Genomic DNA, 18,239 nt, shown 5'->3' with positions numbered 1-18,239 from the left:
GGTATTTCTAGCTGACATTTCCACTGATGACTGAACTGAGCCATCTATACTGTATCTTGGTTTGACCTCATATCCTAGAATCTTGCTAGTCTGTGTGTTGTCCTTTTGGGCGAGTAAGGGTAACCTGTGCATGCCATAGTAATATTTGGTGGTGGTAATTAAATTTAGCCGTCTTTTAGCCAATGACCCATGGTGTTAAAGGTGTCAAGAAGTTGTCCACTACTGAGTGATTAACATTTGTATCAGTTTGAAGAAAAAAAAAAATGTGCAATTGTTTGAGGGTGAAATGATTTATATTAAATACCAACTAACAGTGCTTGTCTGAATGTTCTCCAGTCCTGAGACTGACACTAACACCCAAGCACACAGCATCACACAATGAAGTCTTACATTTTAATGGAACAATCTACCGAAGCCTGCACTCCCAGACACCTAGTCCTGGACTAAAAATATTCTCCCGTTACATTTTGTTTTAGACTGGTCTAGGTTTAATCAGTCTGGGCAATCAGGCCTCGAGTTCTGACCAGCCACCAAAATGTACACCATATCTCTACTTTGTAGAAATCTGTTCGGTTTCTACAAAGTTAATCTTGTTGCAGAAGATCAGTCTAATATGATAGTCAGCATCCATATCTTGTCAGCTCTGGGATTTAATGGAACAAAATAAGTTCCTGGTCAGATGTTCTGACTGCTGGGCTACATACTGCCATATTTTAAATATCGTTCACTACTTTTCACCAGAGCCCGGGTAAAAAGGAGGGCACTAAACATGGAATAAGGTTGTAGGAACTGACAAAATGGCACAAAGATCTGGAATTAAGACAATATCCACTTGGGCTGCATTTATCACATCAGTCTGGTCTCATTTGATTCAGAGATTGTTTTTACCGCCACCAGGAAGTAGTAACAGATCCTTATCCGCTTCTTAATATCTCCAATCTAATAAATTGCTCAATGCCCTCTGCCTTTTATTAACAGAGTTAGCACATGCCATGGCTCCGGAACAGTCTGGGTAGATGTAACCAAAGCCTTGGAACCCATGCTCATCCAAATCAAAGACATTTAATCTATAAACTGGTTCTTCTTCAACCTATCCAGATCTTTGAGATCGGGAAGAGTAAAGAGGAGTCATATCTGAGAGGTGTCCACTCCAGCCTGCGCCCCACTCAGTTGGAGGGAACCTTCTGCTTGTGAATCCATCGCTTCGTCATTTGTTCTGCTTTTGCTTTCCTCTCTGTGCCTGTAAAGATATGACATCACGGGTGAGCAATTTTTACCCAGATAAAACCCTTTGTTACAAAACTTGCACATATAAAAGTGCCCTATGCAACTTGTGACTCCCTCAAAGCCCTTTCTAATTTCAAAACGATCACATTACTGGAGCCTTTCGAGACAAAGACATTTGACAGGAAATGTTGTGGACACTTACCCCATTTCTCATTGACAAACTGCACAGCCGCACTTTTATTTTGGCCTCTCTTATTTTGAAGAGAGAGAAGTTGATTAGCTGTAGGGAAGAGAGACAAAAGCTGAAACTGGTATATTCAACATTCAAAGCCTCATGACTGAGGCCTGTCTGTGTTGTTGAGGACACCTATTGTAATCCAATATTTGAACAAAGCTATTACGTGTGTAATACAAGCAACCGACGCAACGTTCGTACTTGTCGTCCTCTGACTTCCCGGGCCGTACAATCTGGACTGTATGAAATCCATGGCTGTCTGCTGCTGAGACTTGGTCGCAGATTGGGTGGCTACCCTCATTACACTGTAGTTCCCCTTCAGTCTGGAACAAAAGGGGTTAGATATGTTTGTCTTTTTTTTTTTATGGAGTTTGACATTCTTTGAAAAGCCAAGTTTCTTGACGGGTCATTCATTGTAGCTGGGAATTAGAATAATTCACTAGTGGTATGATTCTTCTCCGGTCCTGTCGACTAAGGGCCAGATATATTGTGTCACGCTGCATTGCCATCAGCGTCGTGTCAACCGGACGTTTTACCTGCTTCACAGTGCACGTTTTTTCGAAAGGGGAGAAGAGCAGGTGAGGCATGTTATTTTATAATGGGCAAGTAAAATATCGTTGGTTAGGTTTTTCACAATTATTCTGTTGCTCCTGCATGGTAATTTCTTTACACAAGGGGTGACTTGGGACATACAAAAACCTAAACTCTATCCATTCCAGTTCACAAGACAGAATGAGCCTCGGCGTGTTGTGATGCTTGGACGCTGCCATTGGACGTGACTCAACGTGAGTATAGATGCGGTTATATATTCCAAAGGGGGGCGTTCCATAACGGTTGACAGCTGATGGCAAAGCTAAACGCTGGATAGCTGAAGTGTAGCTTCTAGGTAACACCAAGTGACACTTAAGATGCCTAAATTATGAATGGATTCCTTAAATACGACAAACTAAAGTAATTAGATTTAAAACATCATCATAGACCCCTCCCACAATACAATCAACCATCTGAAGGGATCCTCCCACACAGCTAACTGTCCACAAACCTCCATTAGGGAATATATCCGAATTAGGTTGCCTGGGTCAGTACAGGTAAAGGGACCAAGCACAGTTCCCTCTCACCTGCGTACATCACCCTTGAGGCCTTTCTTGGTCTCTGTCTCATCTTCTTCACTTCCATCTGAACAGCTTCCCTCTTCATCGTTGCCTACAACAGAGTCTAAATACAAAAGACATGTTGCTTAAAATTATAATTTCAATAAATTGTAGGTTAGACAACTAGGTACAAACTGATGTAATAAAGAAAACATATCTACCTTGAGCTGCTTGTAGATTCTGTTTCCTAAAGAGAGAGGAACAACTAGTTTTATATCCATGTGAATATATTAAGCATAATTGTATCTGTATCGGGATATAGGCCTATATGAACTTACTTGAATGGAGCCGTTTCAATCTCTTCTAGAATATCAGCAGGGAGGAGTCTCCTTTTCTAAAGAAGATGTGAGATGTTTACCAAAACCCTAAAATCTTGAGCTCGTAACGGCTCGTATTGTAAAAGTAAGTAAATCTTAATACACTTCCAGTAGATCTTAAACACTCAATGTAAGCAGGGAACAACAAACAAACTAAATGGTGGCAAAGACAACATGACAGTGCTACCCCAACAGCATCTTCAAAACATTTAGCTGACCCACTTTTTGTTTTTGAAAGAGTTCCTGTCTCTTTCTTCGCTTTTCTTTGAGCAACTCCTTTTCTCTGTGAACAAATTAAAACCTCAGGGTAAACATTAAGAACACAAGACTGTTCCTAAGTTGTCAATGTCTTTGAGGCTAGTCCCATGAGGAACTCGTTAGCATTACTTAGCAAGAATACCTTGCATCTAGGCTACCTTTTGGTTGTCTCCAACGCTTCTTTCATGCTCCGTAGAGCGGATGTCTTTGAATCTTCGAATGTCACCTCTTCTGGGCCATCATCGTCGCTTGAGTCGAGATGTAATTGAAACTCTTTCGTTATCTTTGCACAATTTACTTTCTTTGAGGACGCGTTACCATGCTGCATTTTCGCCATCTTGAATAGTCACGTCATTATTCAGGCAAACATCCGGGGATCTGCTGCTGCTGATTGAAAAATAAAATAAATTACAAGCATGCCCCCTTGTGACAGGGATGATAAAGCAAAAACACGCGCGTAGCTGTTTTAGGCTTCCAAGAACAATATGCCAGATTTGACCTAATGCTAGTTATTTAGCCTACACTGGAAAATATTATTTATCACAGTTTTGTTATATAATAACGCGTCTCCGTATGCAATTAACTTAATGTGCGACATTGTCTGCTGTGGATTTCAGACTTCATAGTAAACACGTAGATTGTGCAGTGGTTTGTTTCTACGTAGGCATTTAGATTGATCGAACTTTTGTCGTCCTAGTTGGTTGGATTTAAAAACGTCGTGTCAAGAACAAGACAAAAGAATATCTCAACCCATTGAATATTTTCATTCAAAATGTCATCCACATTTAAAAATGCTAAATCATCTTATTTTGAGATATGACTAATATTCATGTATTTAATTTCACGTTATTGATTTAGCCTAATGTTCCTCGAATTTGCATGCATATATTTCCATTGGAAGGATCTGGATGCATATGCGACTGCGTGCGCTGCTATTGAGGGGGGGGGGGGGCAAAAGGGCCTTTTTATTTTGAAGTAACGGTGCTTTTGGATTGCGTCCATAAAGCGAATAAAGGGTTCTAAACTTTTTGACTTGAATGAAATCCGAATCTCCACGATGACCCCTCTTTTAACACTTGTTTTCGTATTTGCATTGGGAGCGGTGTTACCGGCTTTAAGCCACCCGAAGCCAGCTTTTGCACCACCGTCTAAACCCTGTCTTGCGCCCTTGCAATGGGAAGGCAGATCCGTCGAATACGATCACAACACTGGGCGGAATACACGGGCCATGGTGTCGTATGATGCGCAGAACCAGAGAATACGGCTTCTTCAACAGAATAAACGACATACACCATGCCAGAAGTAAGCAGGCTTCCTGACAATTATTTTATTCAAGAAAAGTCTTTATTTTCTGTCTCTCTACCATGACATAACCCAAATGTAACCAAACCTACACTGTTTGCCTGATATTTAACATTTACTAACATCATATGTAAATATTTCATAGATTGTATATAAACATAGTCATATGCCGTGTTCCTTATGATCTGACTTTTATGTCCAGACCAAGTGATTCTGCATTAATACAAACCTAATGGGAGAAGTTCAACTCTCATACCAATAGCCAGCAGAATATTGATCTATGTTGTTTTTCCTTTTACAAATATACCTTTAACAATAATCTTAATTTCTTAATAATTGTGAATGATCAATCAGTAATGCATCCAATGTTAACCTTACAGTCAAAAAGCATACTATTTCCAGCATAAACTATTTGAATATTCTTCCATAATTACAATCTTTGTTAATTTCCATGGTTTTGCTCACGCTTTCCAGATACTTTGAGTTCATCTACCTGTTCAAGAGTCAAGTTCTGTTCCAGATTGAACAGAAGACTAAGCAATGTTCTAAGATCACCTTGACCCAAGCCTGGGACCCCTTTGACATCCCAATAAACTCCACCTATGAGGACCAGTACTTTATTGGTGGTCCTGGAGACATGATTGAAGTGCAGGAATGGTCAGATAGGAAACCAGCCCGCAAAAGTAAGTATTATAGGGCATGGGGCCCCCACTTCCATAATATTTAGGTTTGCTGGGAAAATGTAGAAGCATTTGCCAGTTTTGCAATGCTATTCTGTAAATGTTATCATGAAGTTAAGTGAACATCCAATTTGTGTGTGTGTCTGTGCCTCTACCTGCTACACCAGATGAAGCATGGGTTGGGGTCTACACAGTGAAGGACTGCTACCCTGTACAGGAGACCTACACCAGAAACAGCAGTGTAACTACCTCAACACGCTTCTTTGACCTTCAGCTTGGGATCAGTGACCCAGAAGTGTTCACCCCACCTAGTAGCTGCCAATCCGCTCGCCCAGAGTGGATGGACTATGATTGCTAAGGCCTCCAACTTTGACCCCATGTATTACATCAGGTCTCTGAAAGTGTCTCAGAGTAGGAATTCATATCTCGGATGCGTTTTGCTTTTTGTCTTGCCAGATCGTCCCCTCATAAATAAGTGAGGGACCTTAATCCTAAATTAGCATTGCTGCTCATAGATGTTTTGTGGGTATGAGGGAAAATGAGCCTTGAAAGAGAAATAGTCAATCCAGGTTTAAGTATAATTCTAACATAATCTCCTGTGGGAAAATTCTGCTTTGGCAATTGATCACATTAGGCATGGTTTCACTTCAGATATAAAATAGTTTATATAATTTGGACAAAGTAGGATGTTAGTCAGTTGGAGGTAGATATATTTCATCAAAAATAAGTGAAAATAATAGATTTGTGTGACACTAAAGCAAAGCTTTATTAATTAGCCAGGAAGGATGTATGGTTTACATCATTTGTTTTCAATTAAGCAGTAAGGTTCTTCAGAACATAACAAAGCACTACCATTATTACATGTTGCACTTCCTTTGTGTGTGTGCGTGTGCGTGCATGCATTCATTTTTCAGCCAATGATTATTAATGTTCATCTCTTTAGTATGCAAGCTCTTGAGTCTATAAACCTTTTTCTTCTGACAGGTGAATAAAAGCGTAAATATGAGCATTTGTCATATTCGTCTTTTCCCGGTGTTGTATTGGGTATTAAATAACACATTTATTATATCAATTAACTTATTGGCAGTCTGTATGCAGCAAAAAATGCACTCAATTTTAAGTTTTACATAATACAAAAGAAAAGGAATACATTCTGAAGAGTTTTCTCTTAGATACAGCCACATTCCGATGGATAACACTTCAACACGCAGCAGGACAATGGCCCCAAACACACTGCCATAGCTTCTAATGAGGTTTTTTGGTGTCAATTACTGTCCATTGTCACTGTCAAATCCATTTGAGCATGCGTTTAGGAATGCAAAAATTCCCAGAAAAAAGCAGGAACTAAATCTGACAACAGCAGGCCTGAACAGGCTTGGCAGAGCGTCACCAGGAAATGTACCCGTGTCTGGTTATGTCTGTGAATTGCAGACTAGACAATTATTGCATGTGAATGATATGCAACCAACTACTGAACCATGACTATTGTACATCACGTTAATAATTTTGGTGTCTCATAATATGGGGCGCTCGTATACAGAGACAAAAAAGACTACATATCCCATCAGCTGACCAGATATTTTTGCCATTTCCTGTCCGATGGAAACAAGTATTTTGTATTCAGGTCGTTTCCGATTAATAGCTTCATGCCTTCCGCATAATTTGCTAAAGAAAGCCGAGTGTTAAGACAGTGCGGTAGTAGTTAGATATAAAATTAAAGGTAAGAGTACAATTGCACTGCAACTCATTTCATTGCACGGATTGTCGAAATTATAGCCAGAGTATGTAGTCTAGTTGTCAATCGCTTGCTGATAACGTTACAGTAATAGCTAACTGGTTTACTAAATTCTTAGCCGACAGGTAATTTACATACTTTCATAATCGCTGTTCATTTAGATAACTAAATCATTACTATTTTCAGTGTAAAATATTAGCTTGTATCAGTTGTTACATGAAGTCTACGCTATCTGCGCACCGAGCTGCCAAAAAGTGAACGATGTACTGTAGGCACAAATGTACAGTAATCTACTTGTTTTTTTGTAGCGGTCTGCAATTGTTTTCGTGTTACATTCGCTGCAGAATAAAAGCAGTTTAACGAATTATACGAATCTATATTTGTAACACTAATCTGCACAATGTGAATTGTAATTTGAGACATTATTATGAGATATGTTGATATATTTGTTATAGATGAAGTGCAACTATTTATTCCGAAAACAATTTGCCACTGCCACTGGTGACCAAGTCGTTATTGGCTTGTACCGTAGTCAGTGGTTTTAACACTTAGCCTATAAATGACATCAAGCTGAGGCACACACATTGGACTGTCAACAACATTTGTTTTAATAGCAGTCTTTTTTGTTTAATTTGTGTCTATACAATATTTGTGGTACTTTTCTTAAACTGTACGCAATTAAAATAATACATATCAGAATACCTAAAGCATTCAATCGCTAACCCCGAACATTGTCTCATGTCAGAAAGTGTTACTAAGTCATACGAGGGTGGAGCGTCACATAAGGGAAACGCCATCTGGGCGCGTAGTAGTTTGTTCATTGCATACAAATAGATGTACTTAAGTGATGTTTTTCTCAATGTTTTTGTCATGCTAAGGGACATTTTAAGAATGTGTATGCAGTACCAAAGCCCAGATATCACCACAATGTTAGAATGACCCATAAACAACTAGGAACTATGGCATAGCTTACCTCTTGTACCTGTTCTCACCGTTTTAGCTCTAATAATTTTCAGTAAATCCAAACATTTAATATTCCAGAAAACAATTGTGTGAGAAGCTAATTTTAAATTCTGCTAAGGTATTGAATTCAAGTCAGAATCTTGCAATGGCAACAATAGTTACAAATGTGCTAGAATTTGACATTTCGCTATTGTAGTTTAGTCAATCAAAACATTAACACTGGATTCATCCAAAGCTGTCTAATCATTAAGCGTGAATAGATATTAAAAATACTGTCTAAATAATCACACAGTATTTTGCACCGCATTTCCCCTGGCCTCAAGCAAATGTTTTATTTGGTGTTGCAGGGGTTAATATAAAACCCACTGTGTACTTTTGCTGACCTTTTGAAGATTAGTTTCACTTTTGGAACTCCCCTGGCGGTAGGCGACAACACAAGACAACTTCTACTTAAACGTTATTACTGTTATTGATACATACTAGTCAATGTGTAGGAAGCGAAGAGTTAAATGGAAATGACCGTGGAGGCTGTGCAAGTGTTCTGGCGGGAGGGTCGAGCAATGAGAATCCACTGGAACACCTCTGTTGTATTTGTCCTCCAGAATAGCCTTTACTAAGATACTATGGGAGTACAGATGACCTCTGCCAAATAACTGGGCTTCACTGATCTTTACCACAGGATTTTGTTGTGCATTAGCCTACTTTCAGTAATTGGTCAAGAAAACTCTCTTAGGTTGGCCTAGTATGTTAGGATGGGTGTGACTTACAAAGTACCGTAAGTGCTTCTTGCGAGAGGAAAGTTAATGAGGATGTTTTCAATAATAGCCTGGGATAAATGTATTCCTTTAATTTCAAATATCCTTATACATGGGCTGATATACTACAGTAATGTAAAGGACAGTGCATTCACTGTAAACCAGTGTGAAATATAAACTTAATGTCCTGGGCCTTTTCTCTCTCTTCCAGCAGAGCCCGGGATGCAGCCAGCATCCATCCACCCTGAGAGTAACTGTATGTCGTAAAATAGGCTTGACAAGTGGGCAGAGCCATTAGCTGCAAGCCGCAGACGTGGCCACACTCGTCAGGTGCAGGCCGTAGCCAAGGCCTTTCAGTCATTACTGTCGTTGGCTGTGACTGGAGACGCAACCCGCTAACTGACACTTGGTCAGTGGTGGAGCCAGCCCAGAGAGAAGGGTGTGGCCGCCGATTATGGAGAGCATAAGTGGTAGCAGCGTGGATTCGAGAGCAACTCTGCGGGGCATAAACAGCACGCCTCTCTCGGCCCGCGTCGAGTCCTACGAGGCCAGCGAGAAAAAGTGCATCTCCGACGTCAGGAGGACCTTCTGCCTCTTTGTCACCTTTGACCTCCTCTTCATCACCTTGCTGTGGATCATTGAACTCAATGTAAGATGTCTGTCCAAGTGCGATGAAAGTGAATGCGGACTCCTGATAATTGAACTTGCGCAGGTCGCGTTTTTCGGTCTCGATTCGGTGATGATCAAATGGAAGCCGCTAGTAATTGCATTCTCCAGTTGAGACATGACAGTTGTACTATGCTGTCACATTATCAGCCCCTGCCCTGTTTTATTGACATTTTGATAAAGCTCAAATTATTGCCTCCTGTGGCATGAACATTTGATTTTGGATCATTATTTTAATCATTGTCAAGCACTTTTCTTACTGGTAATGTCTGGCATAATGTGGAATAGTGGACCATGTTTTCTCTATCTATTTTGTGGATGGTTTACTCAGTGACCTTTTCCTCAATTGAGTGTCCTGGCTTGATTAAGGTCAGGACTAAATCTAATCAGCAAATCACAGGACTGGTTTTAACCTTTGTTCAAGCATTTGTCTTGTGACCAGTAGTTTATACACACCGATCATTTAGTTCATCCTCTACTGTAGATATGTTATTGAAGACCTGCATAACGTTAAGATACAGTTGTCATTAACTTCCTGAAACAAGTTTTTAGAGGTCTTTTTGACTCTGGTAAGATAACACTTGCTCTTGTTAAGTTTCCCAGTTTGAGTGGGGTTCTGTTACAGGGTTATTGTTAGGGCTCGTAGATTTCAGCAATCATAATAGTCTGACTTTTGACAGGGGAAGAATAGATACAATATAAGAATATTCATGTGTTCCCCCTAACTAGTACAATGGACTGGGAGTGGAGGAACTGAGCTAGTGGTTTACTGGGAAATAGTACTTTAAGGGATCTTTCTATTTAATAGCCTCTAGTTAACCCTGTCTGTCATGACCTTCTCAGTCATCACTGCCACAAAACCTTTTTGGTGGGGCGCCAGGCACTAGGTCATTCCTTTTACTAGAAGTAGGCAAAGTAACCAATATAATCATTGACCACCCTGTATCACAAAGTTTTGAATCGTTCAACCTGTTTCTTAAATTTGGTGTGTGTTGAGGAACAGGATCTTGGTATTCTATAAGGGTGTCTTTGGTGAGAAAGGGCCCGGTAGGAGGAAGTGTTTTTAACCAGGACAACCAATTTCTTCAGTGTGACCCTTTGTAAGAGACACACATGCACATACAAATGCTAACATTTCCCCTATAAGTGAACTGGTCTGGTCTTAGCCTTAGTCTGGCTTTTATTTTTCATGTCGTAGTTTCTCTCGGTGTCTGACCGCTTTGACCCATTGATCACTTACATTGCCCATAGCAATGCAGTTTATAGACTCATTAAAAGCAACATAATGAACATAAAGAATTTAAGTCACAGGATGTTAAAGGGTTAGACAGGGTGTTTATTAGCACCTTTGCTTGACAGTGTTTCACTACAAAAAAAAATGCTGACTTCACTATTACTTGAAGGCTATGGTATATGCTAGCATGCTTGCACATACCATAGACTTCCTGTCATTATAATAATGCTATTTGGAAATTGTGCTAGTTGTCAACTTCTGTTTTAACTGCACACTGATACATTAAAATGGTATTCTTACTTTGGGGATGTTTGGCCTCTGCTGAAACACTACTGTATATCTTTAAGCGGGAAACATTCAAATAGTTTGTTGTTTTAAGAATTAGTTTAAGAAATATGTCAATGTAACTTCATGTATTGACTGCAGATTTAAGTATTTTGCAAGATTTAATCTGTAAAACCCATTCCATTATTTTTGTCTTGGCAGGTGAATGGAGGAATCGAGAAACAGCTTGACAAGGAGGTTTTACACTATGACTACCATGCCTCCTTCTTTGACATTTTTGTAAGACCATTGATGTCTTCCTCAGGAGTTTGGCTCAGTCCAGCTACATTGCTAATCTGTAATCTAGATCAAGCTAAAATTAGAAATAATGAGAACAACTGATTCTCCTTCTTTCTCAAACCCACTCTCCCCAACCTCTTGCCCCTGTAGCTCCTGGCTGTGCTACGGTTTGCAGGCTTGATCTTGGCCTATGCTGTGTGTAAACTACGCCACTGGTGGGCCATAGCGGTAGGTGAACTGGGCTATGACCCAAAATCCTATTTATCCACTAGGTGATGCTGTGGCCTTTTAATTAAAAGACAAGTCTAGGTCTTGCGTTGTGATCACTGCCTGTCTGTTCAAACAATGAATCAAATGCAAAGTGGTTGCATGGCTACGCTTTACGGGTTAATATTGTCCTGATTTACTGTGGATAGTGAAAACATAAAACAAGAACCGGAGGGTTTCCAAGATGTGTTGTGTTTTCCTGAATAGTCTAGTCTCCGTCCTGAAATCTGCTTAAAATGTATATCTGAAACAAGGTTTGAATATTACCGTTCATCAGGGATTCCAAATGTAATGTGCTTGAGCTTGAGCAATTTTGATGATAGCGAAGTACATTTGTTGCCTGTAGAGTTGGTAGAACAGACTTGGTAAAATATGATTTAAAATGTTACACCACTGTAATGGCTGTCATGGGTGCTTCCACCAAGAACGTACTGCCCCTGCGAAAACATTCAATACATCCTCATCTTGGGAAGAGTAATATACATTTTAATTCACTTAGAACATTTGGTGCCGGTAGTTTAGAAATCATTTGAATGCGTTTTAAAATGTGTCGATTTTCACTAGTGATTAAATGTTTCCATTACAGTTAACGACTGCAGCCACAAGTGCTTTCCTAATTGCAAAAGTCATTATATCAAAGGTATGTGTTTATAACAGTATGTTGAAAATAGATGAAATCTTTAAATACATTTCATAATTTGAATACGACTGACAGAGTACAAAATTGTATCTAACTTATTTGAAGGATGTAAATATGTTAGATATATATTTTTAAATTGAGAATATAATATGAAAATTACTGTGAAGTCTGATGTTGGTAGTGTATGTCAGCTTTTTTATAATAGCATACAGTATGCCAAAAGTTAAATATTTGACTTGTGTGTTTGCAGTAATGTAAGTTAGATTTAATTTCATATTATTTGTTGTGTTTGTTTCAGCTCCTGTCCCAGGGGGCATTTGGGTACTTGCTGCCCATCATCTCTTTCATCCTGGCCTGGATAGAGACATGGCTCCTGGACTTCAAGGTCCTACCTCAGGAGGCTGACGATGAGAACAGTGAGTCAGAAAGTCTTCCCTCCCCTCCTACATTCCCATTAATGTCCCCTTCACTGTGAATGTTTAATTTGTTTATTAACCATTAACACCAAACCATTGTGTTTGACGCCAAACAAGGTATACATTGGTCTTACTATGTCATACAGTGATGCTTCCTGTGTCATCTATGTGTTTTAATCACTTTAGGATATCGTTCTATAATGGACGCCCCAGAGAGGGCCTCCTTTGTGCACCCAGGACCGCTTTCAGATGGGCAGTTTTACTCCCCACCAGAGTCTGTAGCAGGTGAGGACCCAACAGGCTTTTGGTGGGAATCAAATGTTTCAACTGAAATCTAACTGACATTCTGTTTCTGGTTATGGGTTATTTTCCGCAGAACTTTTATAGTTGATTAATGGTTTTAATCTCTTTATGGTGTCAGTGTATACAGTTAAGCCCAAAAGTATTCATACCCATGCTACATTTTTAGCTGTAGTGAATTTTTATTTGACCAATAGGTTTCTTCTGTCTGGAAATGACATGAACAAGTGACAAAATATGGTAAGACATTGTGCTGGATTTTATTATTAGAATTTGTAGACTTAGGTAATGCCGTAGTTGTGGAATGATTAGACCTAAAACCAGATTGAGATGATGATAGAATATTGTTAATACATACATAATTTGAAAGTTGTTTTATAAATCAATTTTTCTAAAACTTTAGATATAGAACATTTAATAGATATTGGTCTATAGTTATTGAGATCGAGTCTATCGCCTCCCTTATAAAGTGGAGTAATGCGTGCACATTTCCAGATCACCGGCAACTCACATGTAGACAAAGAAAGATTAAACAAATCAGCTAGTGGATTCATAAGAATGTGTGAAGTTAATTTAAGATACCTATTTTCAATTCCATCTACTCCTTCACCACTAGTTACTTTTAATTCATCAATAGCACACTGAACATCAATTGGAGCAATCTTCTCAAATGAAAATGAACTAGCACATGATACAGTCTCATTACAAATATCATTATTCAAGTAAGAGGCAGATACTAAAGTAGACCAAACTGAAGAAAAATGCTGATTCAATTATTGCGCAATAGATAAAGAGTCATGAAGTATTGTATTATTAGCAACTCTAATTTGATTAACTGAATGTTTATTTTATGTATTAATAATGTCTTTAATTTTATTCCAGAATTGTTTAGGATTTTTATAATGAAAAGAAAGACATTTTTTATAATAATTAGATTTAGCATTTCGAGTTTTAGTCTTGCTCAAATTTCTCAAATGTCTATAGACTTCCCAATCAGCATTACTTCTTGTCTGACGAAATGTTGCCCAAGCTTTGTCCCTTTGCCTAAAGAGACTAAGTTCTGAATTAATCCAAGGAAGATGATTGCCCTTAACTCTAACAATTTTCCAAGGTGCATGCTTGTCTACAACATTTATAAACTCAGTATAAAAAAATCCCAAGCATTTTGTACATTAGGAATTAAATATATCTATTCCAATTAATAGAAATCAGATCATGACTGAATAAATCTAAATTCAATTTTTTATATTGTCTGATATTAATTAATTTTGGTGGCAATTTAGGTAATTTTCCATACACAGAATATAATCGAATGATTACTAAAGCAATCAGACATCACACCTGACCTTAAAAGTCTATTTGGGTGTGAAACAAGTATCCAATGAAGAAGAGATTGTGTGCGAGAAGTAATTCTAGTAGGCTCAGCAATTAATAAAAATGAATAACTTAACTATTTGTCTTTAGTCATGACTTGCAGTTGACTAGTAACTGATTAGAGAACTACTTCTGTTCAGCTGGTCTCAATTTATAGGGGATTAAAATGCTCTCTCATGGTGGGAATTACAAGACCATTGTAAATGTTATAGAAACATGCCTTTTCTAAAAAAATTTGCAACAATTTCAAGAGGTATGGATAAGGTTGGACATGGCTTTTTTCGTAAAAATTTTACGTTATTCATTTGTATATCCAGCACAATGTCTTATTGTGTTTTGTCTCTTGTTTATGTAATTTCAAGCCAGAAGATATCTATTGGTCAAATAAACATTCACTGTAGGTCAGAATCCGGCACGGGTATGAATACTTTTGGGCTAAACTGTACATATGTTAGACCACATATTATACATTTTTGACTCTACTGACTGCAATGACACCAAGATATTTATCATGTTCTAATCCAGTCTACGCATATCTTTTTATTACAGTTTGTGTCTGCTTTGTATTTGTATTTTCTTAGATAATATATGATAGTTTTTTGTGCTTGTTCTTTTTTATAGATTCTGATGATGAGCTACTGGATGATAAACATGACCCAGAGAAGGCTTTTATTTAGCAGCTTCAAAGTAAAAAGGTACTATCTGTACCTCTCCAAACAGTTCTGTCTTTTGATTTCACAGTTGTTGGAAAATGTGTTGCATCGGGCTGGGGACAATGTGCAGAGCAAAAGACAACTCTCCACTTTCCCCATGACGACAATTTAGCAAGTGTGAAAACGCTGTTCAGCTGTTAGTGTACTAAAACACCTGCTTATAGTCTAGTGAACTATGCATCCCTCCAGCCATGTTAAACAATGTTAACAAATGTAATGTAATAAGTTGTGTGGTTGGACCACCTAGTTATCTTACTGTATGCACTAGCTGTGTTAACGAATGTAACAAATGTAATGTAATAACTAGGTGGACCAACCACACAACTTATCTTAATGTATGTATTAGCTGTGGCTCTGCATAAGAGTGTCTGCTAAATGACTAAAATGTCAAGTTTCATGTTTTTAAAGATCATTTATTTGTGTGAAAACGTGAACACATTCAATTCTGTTTTACAGTGGGGAGAACAAGTATTTGATACACTGCTGATTTTGCAGGTTTTCCTACTTACAAAGCATGTAGAATAATAACTAATTAGCATTTTATTGCATGGCATAAGTATTTGATCACCTACCAACCAGCAAGAATTCCGGCTCTCACAGACCTGTTTGTTTTTCTTTAAGAAGGCCTCCTGTTCTCCACTCATTACCTGTATTAACTGCAACCTGTTTGAACTCGTTACCTGTATAAAAGACATCTGTCCACACAGTCATTCAAACAGACTCCAACCTCTCCACAATGGCCAAGACCAGAGAGCTGTGTGAGGACATCAGGGATAAAATTGTAGCTGGGAAGGGCTACAGGACAATAGGCAAACAGCTTGGTGAGAAGGCAACAACTGTTGGCGCAATTATTAGAAAATGAAAGAAGTTCAAGATGATGGTCAATCTCCCTCGGTCTGGGGCTCCATGCAAGATCTCACCTGGTGGGGCATCAATGATCGTGAGGAAGGTGAGGGATCAGCCCAGAACTACACGGCAGGACCTGATCAATGACCTGAAGAGAGCTGGGACCCCAGTCTTAAAGAAAACCATTAGTAACACACTACGCCGTCATGGATTAAAATCTTGCAGCGCACGCAAGGTCCCCCTGCTCAAGCCAGCGCATGTCCAGGCCCGTCTGAAGTTTGCCAATGACCATCTGGATGATCCAGAAGAGGAATCCAACACTACTGTTGTTTGTTCCTTGGGGTTTAAGGCCGGGTGTCTCTGTAAAGCACTTTTACAACCCACATCCAAGGCAACTAAGGAGTGGCTCAATAAGAAGCATCTCAAGGTCCTGGAGTGGCCTAGCCAGTCTCCAGACCTGAACCCAATAGAAAATCTTTGGAGGGAGCTGGAAGTCCGTATTGCCCAGCGACAGCCCCGTAACCTGAAGGATCTGGAGAAGGTCTGTAAGTGGGCCAAAATCCTTGCAGTGTGTGCAAACCTGGTCAAGATCTACAGGAGACATATGATCTCTGTAATTGCAAACAGAGGTTTCTGTACCAAATATTAAGTTCTGCTTTTTTGATGGATCAAATACTTATGCAACAAAATGTAAATTCATTCATACAATGTGATTTTCTGGATTTTTGTTTTCGATTCCGTCACTCAGTTGAAGAGTACCAATGATAAAAAATTACAGACGTCTACATGCTTTGTAAGTGGGAAAACCTGCAAAATCGTCAGTGTATCAAATACTTGTTCTCCCCACTGTATATTAATATTTTAGTTGACTGTGTTAAATGCTGCTTCCTTTTAGTACCAGTTTAATGTTCATCCTGGAAGGTCGTGTTAGCTGTACATTTGTTTTTGACAATGTTTAAAATCTTGATGACAGAAAGTTAATGTATTTCCATTGGGGTGTTCTAAAGGTGGAACCCGTTTGAAGGTCACGGCTTTGAGTGACGGCACCCAAAGTTTCCCAGTCTCTCGCCACAGCTGCCGCTTCTAACCGTGGAGGAAGACTTTGCCTTACAACCACTGCATGTTCTGTATTCCTGCACAGAGAACCCACGTTCCTCAGCCTGTTCATCCTGTACACTGCCTCATATCCCTTAATCTCCTCACTGAAGCCCAGAGTTTTAAACAAGACAATTGTTCACTTTTTTCCTTGACTGTGTGCATACTGTTAATGTTTTTTAAGACATGTTGTTTCAGATATAAACTAAATCCTGATTTGCTGTATCTGTATTTGTAACCAAGTGAGAGGTATTTCAAAATCCACCTGAAATCCCCTCTAACTAATTAGTTGGAACCTCTCCATGTCTTGCCTGAGATCAGACTTCTTCCACATGCTAATATATATATATGACGCCACCACATAAAGGCATTTTCAGCATTTAGACAACAAAACATTCATAGCAATCTATTAATATGGGTTTTAAACACTACCATTTGTTAATAAGCATGATTCTTGCACTTTCTGTATGTGGATGACAGCTTGTTGGCCATTAGCCAGTGAGTGTTTCTCAGTGAGTTCAAAGCCTGTGAAAGCATTATATTGTTAACTCTTGCTGAAACTCCATGGCTCCACAACCAGTGCATTAATGACAGAGGTCAGCATGGGCAATGTGTTTATTTAAAGTTTGGCTATAGGCTGTTGAACTATCACAGATGTCACTTCAACATCAATTGCTGGATAACATCAAATCAATAGAACATATTTTTTAAAGACTGGTCTCCTTTGGAATGCCATCTGTCAGGGGGGAAAATGTTGAATAGTCTACATAACCAACCCAACTATATGTCGTATGCTTTTTATGATTGTTATTTAGTTATGTAACAAGATCAATCAGTAATCTGTATGTCCAAAAGCATGCCTTAGAGAACTCAATTAAGCAATGTTTATAATTTTATGACAGACATTTCTTTTTTCATCACAGGAATGTAATCATACAACCATTAAAATCACTGGACAATGTTGGAATGTTTGTTTGATCAGCAGCCATTTTTGAAGGAGACAGGAACACTGAATAAAAAGATGTCAATGCAGGATGCAGCAATTTCAATGATTACTGAGTTAATGCCCTGTGCAAACCAGTACTTATCTGTGAGGAGCAGACTTTTCCAGCATGCCAGTGGCCATCCAAGGTTAAGGCACCAGACTGCGGTCAGGTTATGACCCTGGTGAGAATGACCAGCACACGTCTAGAAACGGTTTGTTTACAGTTCAGAAATGATTTGATTGTGCAGTTTTTTCCGCCGTCTGAGTAGCTGGTCTCAAACGATCCCTCAATAAGTTAGATGTGGAGGTGCTGAGGTGGTCACGTTGTCTATGTTTTCTGACTTGGTCTCAAACAAAGCATTTTAATGCATTCAATGCATGGAATATGCATACAATGCATGCATTTATACATTTCTATAATATAAAAAGTCCAGTTGGGTGGAATTTTGACCTTAATTGTCCCTAGTTCATCGCTAATGCATGTTTTCAATATTTACAGGCAATGTACCCCTTTTT

The 18,239-nt window shown here is 38.9% G+C and overlaps 3 protein-coding genes across 5 annotated transcripts; 2 read left to right on the top strand and 1 right to left on the bottom strand.

Moving 5' to 3' along the window:
* Positions 1–379: 379 nt before the first annotated feature.
* Positions 380–3,577, bottom strand: nol7 (nucleolar protein 7). The gene is made up of 8 exons (XM_010892828.4): positions 3,347–3,577; positions 3,153–3,213; positions 2,892–2,947; positions 2,775–2,800; positions 2,581–2,677; positions 1,664–1,785; positions 1,430–1,507; positions 380–1,240 (listed from the first exon to the last, which is right to left on the bottom strand). Exons 1-8 carry the CDS (start codon positions 3,523–3,525, stop codon positions 1,167–1,169), a joined length of 693 nt encoding a protein of 230 aa, XP_010891130.1. The 5' UTR covers positions 3,526–3,577; the 3' UTR covers positions 380–1,166.
* A 75-nt stretch (positions 3,578–3,652) lies between these two features.
* Positions 3,653–6,176, top strand: epdr1 (ependymin related 1). The gene is made up of 3 exons (XM_010892815.4): positions 3,653–4,490; positions 4,965–5,173; positions 5,338–6,176. Exons 1-3 carry the CDS (start codon positions 4,246–4,248, stop codon positions 5,526–5,528), a joined length of 645 nt encoding a protein of 214 aa, XP_010891117.1. The 5' UTR covers positions 3,653–4,245; the 3' UTR covers positions 5,529–6,176.
* A 582-nt stretch (positions 6,177–6,758) lies between these two features.
* Positions 6,759–17,771, top strand: LOC105023513 (STARD3 N-terminal-like protein). 3 transcript variants are annotated; one of them, XM_010892775.3, is made up of 9 exons: positions 6,759–6,890; positions 8,835–9,272; positions 11,010–11,087; positions 11,238–11,315; positions 11,941–11,994; positions 12,293–12,410; positions 12,597–12,695; positions 14,706–14,779; positions 16,651–17,771. In XM_010892775.3, the coding sequence occupies exons 2-8, from the start codon at positions 9,078–9,080 to the stop codon at positions 14,759–14,761; spliced, it is 678 nt and encodes a 225-aa protein (XP_010891077.1). In that variant the 5' UTR covers positions 6,759–6,890; positions 8,835–9,077; the 3' UTR covers positions 14,762–14,779; positions 16,651–17,771. The 3 variants fall into 3 exon arrangements, with proteins under 3 accessions (XP_010891077.1, XP_010891102.1, XP_010891093.1); XM_010892800.3 differs by having other exon boundaries at positions 6,763–6,890; positions 8,838–9,272; XM_010892791.3 differs by lacking the exon at positions 6,759–6,890 and adding an exon at positions 6,917–7,030 and having other exon boundaries at positions 8,838–9,272.
* The last annotated feature ends 468 nt before the right edge of the window (positions 17,772–18,239 follow it).

The sequence above is a fragment of the Esox lucius genome, chromosome 3 (assembly GCF_011004845.1).
Source record: "Esox lucius isolate fEsoLuc1 chromosome 3, fEsoLuc1.pri, whole genome shotgun sequence".
NCBI lineage: Eukaryota > Metazoa > Chordata > Actinopteri > Esociformes > Esocidae > Esox > Esox lucius.
This window is presented reverse-complemented; position numbering and strand designations above follow the sequence as displayed.

Coding starts and splice junctions, on each gene's coding strand:
- nol7 (XM_010892828.4), bottom strand. CDS start 3,525: ATGGCGAAAATGCAGCATGGTAACGCGTCCTCAAAGAAAGTAAATTGT. Junction 3,214..3,346: donor GCGTTGGAGACAACCAAAAG/GTAGCCTAGATG, acceptor ATTTGTTCACAG/AGAAAAGGAGTTGCTCAAAG. Junction 2,801..2,891: donor ATTGAAACGGCTCCATTCAA/GTAAGTTCATAT, acceptor CTCTCTCTTTAG/GAAACAGAATCTACAAGCAG.
- epdr1 (XM_010892815.4), top strand. CDS start 4,246: ATGACCCCTCTTTTAACACTTGTTTTCGTATTTGCATTGGGAGCGGTG. Junction 4,491..4,964: donor CGACATACACCATGCCAGAA/GTAAGCAGGCTT, acceptor CACGCTTTCCAG/ATACTTTGAGTTCATCTACC. Junction 5,174..5,337: donor TAGGAAACCAGCCCGCAAAA/GTAAGTATTATA, acceptor CTGCTACACCAG/ATGAAGCATGGGTTGGGGTC.
- LOC105023513 (XM_010892775.3), top strand. CDS start 9,078: ATGGAGAGCATAAGTGGTAGCAGCGTGGATTCGAGAGCAACTCTGCGG. Junction 9,273..11,009: donor TGTGGATCATTGAACTCAAT/GTAAGATGTCTG, acceptor TTGTCTTGGCAG/GTGAATGGAGGAATCGAGAA. Junction 11,088..11,237: donor CCTCCTTCTTTGACATTTTT/GTAAGACCATTG, acceptor TTGCCCCTGTAG/CTCCTGGCTGTGCTACGGTT.